The following is a 6,922-nucleotide window of genomic DNA, read 5'->3' as shown; positions in this document are numbered from 1 at the left end:
GTCTGTCTGTGAAACACTAAACTGAAAGTAAAACACACCCAAACCCATCCTTCACCTGGTTGGGACTGTCTGTAGAACAATAGCACCTGGCACACACTGGCTCTACATCAAAACAAGGCATATAATGCCTTGTCTGTCCTACCACTTATATTCATATAGGTCACTTATATGTCTGCTGTGATGATTAACTCAGGGATGGATACCACAGCCTGGCAAAGGACCATGGGAGTCAGGAAATCAATACAACAGTTCCTGGGTAGGTCTCAAGAGAGACATGTATAGTAAAACTAGGACATAGAGACACACACAGTACCATGGACATGTCATTGAGTTCACCTTCTGAGATGTCAACAAAAACTGAACTGCTGAATAGAGTACTGTAATACTAGGGATGCACAAATAATAAAATTCACATGGAAATCTCAATATTGACATGTATAATATCCATATCGCAAGAGAGCCATATCTCATGCAATATTTTGAAACGCATCTCACCCGCATGTTGCGTCCGTTGTTATAGTTAACAAAAAAATAATCCTCTTGCAGCTGCTTCTCACACACAACAAGCCCCACCCCTGTCACTCAAGCTGCGCAGTTCCGCCTCCTTACTGTTAGATTCACTATAAGTTTGTATGCTGTTGTGTTAGGTCAAATGCAGTCAACTGATTGTTCCAAACAAGAAAGATGCTGCTTTCCACGTTGCTTTTTAATAGATGTAATTCTATTTCTATGATTCCAACAGTTCACCTAAGTATTTTGATCTATATTGCACGTCAAATCGCAATATTTGGTTAAAAAGATCACCATTTAATTGTTGTCCCATATTGTGCAGCCCTATGTAATACTGTACTGAATTATACTGGAATAGTCATTCTAAGATTTACAATTTAATAATTTAGCAGACACTCTTATCTAAAGCAACTAACAATAAGCATTCTCCAGTATTCTTCTTTGTATCTTAGTCGCATTGTCTTTGAATGTTCTCTCCAGACTGAGTGACTCATTATTACATAGCTAGTTATAATGGCCTAATGAACCAAATCAAAACGATTGAGATTAATGAGGTGTCAAGAAGAGACCAATTGGATTGACAAATGAAGATGACAGAATATATATTCATTATCATTTATTAAACAAAATATGACCTCGCCTTTCAATTGGACAGCTCTGCCATCATCACATAATCTTTGCCTCCTGTGTTTGGGTTCGTATCGCTCCCTTACCCAGGTCATTCGCCCAAATACTTTACAAAAATATCACATCTCCTTTCACTATTAATCTGCTGTACAAACAACAATTAGGAAGCCACAGAGAGAGAAAGATGTGACATGCACATTAAATCAGAGAAGGATAGGAAAAAAAGAAAATAATCTATTTTTGTAAGGAAAATAAAATATACTTTGTTGTGAAGTTTGCATGAGTGAATGTTTTTATCATGTTTAAACAAATCCTGTTCATAATAGATAAAATTATAACTGTATAACTGCAATATAATAATAACGGTAAGAAAATATTAAAATAATGTATTGGATAGTAAACTTGAAAGCCAAAGCACTCAGTTAAAAAATAAATACAATTTCTATTTTCAGTCAGAGAAGTAAACGTATGAAACTGAAACAAATCTCAAAACCATAACTGAGCTAAACACACACACACTCAGGGTCAAGCTAGCATGCATCCGGCTCTCCCCCTGTGGCCCCAGTCTTCCCCCACCCTACCCACAGTGCTATAGGTTAGTGCCATCACTGTCCCCTCTCCTATCTTTCCACTGCAATCACTATTCGCAACTTGACATGAGGAGATCAAGGAGGCGTTCTACAGCATCCTACCACCAGCTATCAGCCAGCTATCAGCCAGCCCAGTCTGTGGTGCTATTACAACCCAGCACGGCACCATGTCCGCTGGTCCAGTCCAATTCACTTGTTCATGAAGTGCAGCATCCTAGTGTGCAGACATGCAAGCATCCAGACCCTTCTCTGGCTCCTCCATAGAATCCTGCTTTGGTATGGAGTAGCAGTGGTCCCCCATATAGGCAGGATGTGCTGCCCACAGAGGCTCCAGAGACACCTTCATCCAGGGCTTACATAACATTCCTATTAAAACCAATTGGATCCACAGTTTCCAGCAGTTTTAGGCAGGGAGCAGCAGAACTAGGCAGGAAGGAATGGGGGAGCTGCCTTGGCTTAGTAATGCTAGGAGAAACACTGTTATAGACTGTGTGGATGGATGGAGATGGAGGATCACTGGTAGCCCAAGGCAGACGCTGGGCCCAGTCTCTGGCTGTAGAGGGCGTAGTGGGGGTAGTAAGGAGAACCAGCCTGGAGGGAGTGCAGGGGGATGGAGGTAGGTCCGGGGGGCAGGTGGACCTTACCATAGGGGTGGTACCGGGCCAGACCCAGGGTATGGGGAGCCCTGAGGGAAAAGGAGTTCTGCAGGGAGGCCTGGCTCTGGTGGGGGAGGTGGAAGTGGCAAGAGGCAGCAGAGGAGGAGGAGACAGAGGGGGTATGCAGAGAGGAGCTTACTGTCCATCCCTCCAGGTAAGGAGGTGTGTGTGCACAGGTGGGCCAGCAGCTCTTCTGAGGTGGAGAAGCGTTTATCACAAGGCCCCCCAGCCGATACCCAGTTACAAGCATGAGGCATGGGGTTATTGGAGAGCATGAAGCCGTAGGTGTAGAGGGGGTGGGACAGGGTGGGGGTGATGCTGGAAGACATAGTGCTGGGGTGGAGGGAGTGGGAGGGGTAGACCAAGCCTGGGTAGCCTGATTTGAGGGAGGAGGAGGGGTCATGGACGCAGGGATTGTTGCCCCCCAGGTGGGGTGAGTTGGGGTATCTGAGGCAGTACGGATCCCTGCACAAACCCTGCATGAAGGAGAGGGGAGAGGCACCAGTGAGGGGGCTGGAGCTAGGGTGCTTCCCCGGTACCCTCACTCCCCCTCCTCCCAGACCAGACTTGGTAGGGTCCAACCCTGGGACAAACTGGGAGGGGTATCCAGCATAGGCCCCCACTACAGAGCCATGGTAGCCCATACCAGAGGAGGACAGGGGGAAGACAGTGTGGCCAGTCTTGTAGGGGGAAATGGGAGTGATGTGTCCAGGACCCAGGCCGAGTGGTGGGGGTTGGGAGTCCATCTTGCCCACCTCGTGGCTGGGGCTTCCCTCAGAGCTGCCTGTGCTGGAGTTGGTGCTGGCTCTGGCATGGCTGGAGTTAGCCATCTGGGGACTGTCCAAACTGACCTTATGCACATCTGACTCCTTCTTAAGATGGCCACCACTACTGCTGCTACTGTTACTGTTCCTGTGTGGACTGTGCTGTTCCTGTTTGTGTTCTCCATTCAGAGTCTGAGAGTGGGAAACATGTAATCCGTGAGGCGACTGGCTCTGTCTGTGTGTCTGTGATGGCTGATGTGTGTGCTGAGGAGGCGTGCCACTACCCACCCTGGAGTTGGGAGAGATGGCGTGTGGCGGAAAGGATGGACAAGAACCTGATGAGTTACTGTTAGCTCCTCCATTCCCATTACTAGGTAACCTGAAGCCGGTCTTGTCAGAACTGTTATTAGAGCTACCAACCCCGTCCCTCCGACTGTCTCCCCCTACTTTGTTATAGGGCTTGAAGCTGGACTTGTCCTCCTGTGAGGGCCGGTGGTCCCCCAGTTTGTGACTGGAGGAGGAGGAGGAGGAGCGTCCATCATGGTCACCATGGCCATTAGAGATAGAGCCTAGCTTGGAGGAGGGAGGGTCAGGCTTGCCAATCTGGTAGCAGGTCTGAGCCAGCAGGGCCAGGGGACTCTTCTTGGCATCAAGCTGGAGAAATAAAACAAGACTTTAAGTTAAGTTTAAGCACTTTTCACAACGATTACAGGTGTAGAAAGAAAGAAAGAAAGAAAGAAAGAAAGAAAGAAAGAAAGAAAGAAAGAAAGAAAGAAAGAAAGAAAGAAAGAAAGAAAGAAAATACTGTTAGCAGTAATTGTTTCAATGTATTTGGCAGTAATGAGGTCTTGCTGTAGGCTATGGCTAGTTTTATCGAATGGATGTAGGCCTATTGCCTACAAAGTTGAAGCAAAATGGTATAAACGGTCATTCGAAAAAAACTGCAGCCCCGGGGATGTAGCAAATGAGAAAAGACGCTTAGGGAATGGCTTTTCAGAAATCCCGACTGTGCGCATCACCAAAATAATTATGTATTATGGGCTAAAAGTCGAGGAACTTGCTTTGCACAAAAAACGCACCAAAGTGTTGAGGGAATAAACCGTGAGTAGAATTATCTATATGCCAAACAACAACGAAATTCAATGTGACAATTTACCAAGACAATAGAAACATATTCACAATACCTCAATGCTCACTGGTGCAGATTGTAGGGGCTGCAGGTATTCCGGGTGGTGGAGCAAGTGGCTGGTGTGCGCCGTCAACATCTTGCGTATCCGGATAGGGAGCCGCTTTGCCAGGCGAATAGGATCCAAAAGAGTCGGTGAAGAAACTAACGCGCCCGTTGGGGAGCTGCGGTTATAACTACTGTAACAAGATTCGGAGGTCCGGCTGCGTATCTCGTGCGTAATAGATCCAGAAGAGAAATCTTTCATTGGGGAGGGAAACGAAATTATGTTGGAGAGGGGCAGTGCTTTGTTAATGTCCCGGAAAAATAAAGTTTATAATTATCCATGTGCAGTGTATAGTTTAATTATAATCCTCGAGAGAATGCCTGTAGCCTATACCCCATCTAGTTTCATTTTACAGAAGTTGACGTTCGGTTCTTCACTCATGGTGCGGATTCCAGAATTGTTCTTCCGGGGATACTAATTCACAAAATCCGCATCAATCGAGCTGTGAGCGAAATATACGCATACAATTCAGTTATATAATAAGTATAGCAAAAGTGAGAAAAGGTGTAGAGATTCCCAAAAGACGGCCGAGATACACACAAAATCGGACCGCTTCCAGACTATAGCTCTCTCTCTCTCTCTGTCTCTCCAGCACTCACACACCATCCGGACCGTACCTCGAGTGTGTGAGATCACAAGGGGATCTTCGTAGTAAGCGAGCCGCCGTCCAATAGTTGGTGTCTGCATCGTTAAAAATGAGAAGGGCTGATGCGTTTCTTCTGAAGGCGGAGCAATATATTGTCCCCCTCGGCCAATGAAGACAGACTGTCCACTGTATTTCACGGCGTTCGATAAGTCTTCCGATAATCTTTCAAATGTCATCATGTCATAATTGAATGTAATTCCCTTTGATGCAAAAAATGTTTTACCAGGCGCCCTATATGGTATTTATGTTGATTATGTATCATTGCGAGTGTATCAGTGTGCCTTATACATGACCAACAGGGGGCACTATTGATGACATGGTATTACTGGGATTATTATTGTCATCATCATCACCAATACAACCAAGTTTTTGGCTTATATTGGCTGTGAGGCTAATTTAAGTTTATTAGACTCTTGTGACTGTTGTGGTCACTGCAGGAGTGAAGTCAATTTACTGTTAACATAAATTGGATAACATTGTCTAGCCTGTGCCACATTCAACTCTCTATCTCCTTATTGGAATGTACAAAGTCAAATCAAATCAAATCTAATTTTATTTGTCACATGCTCCGAATACAAAAGGTGTAGACCTTACAGTGAAATGCTTACTTACAAGCCCTTAACCAACAATGCAATTTTAAGAAAGAATACCCAAAAAAATACAAAAAAATACAATATACAATAATACGAAATAAAAGTAACAAATAATTAAAGAGAAGCAGTAAAAATAACAATAGCAAGGCTATATACAGGGGGTACCGGTACCGAGTCAATGTGCGGGGGCACCGGTTAGTTGAGGTAATTGGGGTAATATGTACATGTAGGTAGAGTTATTAAAGTGACTATGCATAGATAATAAACAGAGAGTAGCAGCGGCGTAAAAGAGGGGTGGGGGGCAGTGCAAATAGTCTGGGTAGCCATTTGATTAGATGTTCAGGAGTCTTATGGCTTGGGGGTAGAAGCTGTTTAGAAGCCTCTTGGACCTAGACTTGGCGCTCTGGTACCGCTAGCCGTGCGGTAGCAGAGGGAACAGTCTATGACTACTGTGGTTGGAGTCTTTGACAATTTTTAGGGCCTTCCTCTGACACCGCCTGGTATAGAGGTCCTGGATGGCAGGAAGCTTGGCCCCAGTGATGTACTGGGCCGTACGCACTACCCTCTGTAGTGCCTTGCGGTCGGAGGCCGAGCAGTTGCCATACAAGGCATTGATAAAACCAGTCAGGATGCTCTCGATGGTGTAGCTGTAGAACCTTTTGAGGATCTGAGGACCCATGCCAAATCTTTTCAGTCTCCTTAGGGGGAATAGGTTTAGTTGTGCCCTCTTCACGACTGTCTTGGTGTGCTTGGACCATGTTAGTTTGTTGGTGATGTGGACACCAAGGAACTTGAAGCTCTCAACCTGCTCCACTATAGCTCCGTCGCTGAGAATGGGGGCTGCTCGGTCCTCTTCTTTTTCCTGTAGTCCACAATCATCTCCTTTGTCTTGATCACGTTGAGGGAGAGGTTGTTGTCCTGGTACCACACGGCCAGGTCTCTGACCTCCTCCCTATAGGCTGTCTTGTCGTTGTCGGTGATTGGGCCTACCACTGTTGTGTCATCGGCAAACGTAATGATGGTGTTGGAGTAGTGCCTGACCATGCAGTCATGAATGAACAGGGAGTACAGGAGGGCACTGAGCACGCACCCCTGAGGGTCCTCTGTGTTGAGGATCAGCGTGGCAGATGTGTTGTTATCTACCCTTACCACCTGGGGGCGGCCCGTCAGGAAGTCCAGGATCCAGTTGCAGAGGGAGGTGTTTAGTCCCCGGGTCCTTATCTTAGTGATGAGCTTTGTGGGCACTATGGTGTTGAACGCTGAGCTGTAGGCAATGAATAGCATTCTCACATAGGTGTTCCTTT

At 46.0% G+C, this 6,922-nt stretch overlaps 1 protein-coding gene across 1 annotated transcript; it reads right to left on the bottom strand.

Annotated features, from left to right (window-relative positions):
- Nucleotides 1–1,111: 1,111 nt before the first annotated feature.
- LOC121582654 (zinc finger protein 703) lies at nt 1,112–5,073 on the bottom strand. The gene is given in 3 exon segments (XM_041898627.2): nt 1,112–2,499; nt 2,501–3,801; nt 4,332–5,073. Coding segments are annotated over 3 exon segments (1,809 nt in total). The 5' UTR covers nt 4,581–5,073; the 3' UTR covers nt 1,112–2,240.
- Between the last annotated feature and the right edge of the window lie 1,849 nt (nt 5,074–6,922).

The sequence above is a fragment of the Coregonus clupeaformis genome, chromosome 15, assembly GCF_020615455.1.
Source record: "Coregonus clupeaformis isolate EN_2021a chromosome 15, ASM2061545v1, whole genome shotgun sequence".
NCBI classification, from domain to species: domain Eukaryota; kingdom Metazoa; phylum Chordata; class Actinopteri; order Salmoniformes; family Salmonidae; genus Coregonus; species Coregonus clupeaformis.
The sequence above is the reverse complement of the archived record's forward strand: the minus strand, read 5'-3'. Positions and strand labels throughout refer to the sequence as shown.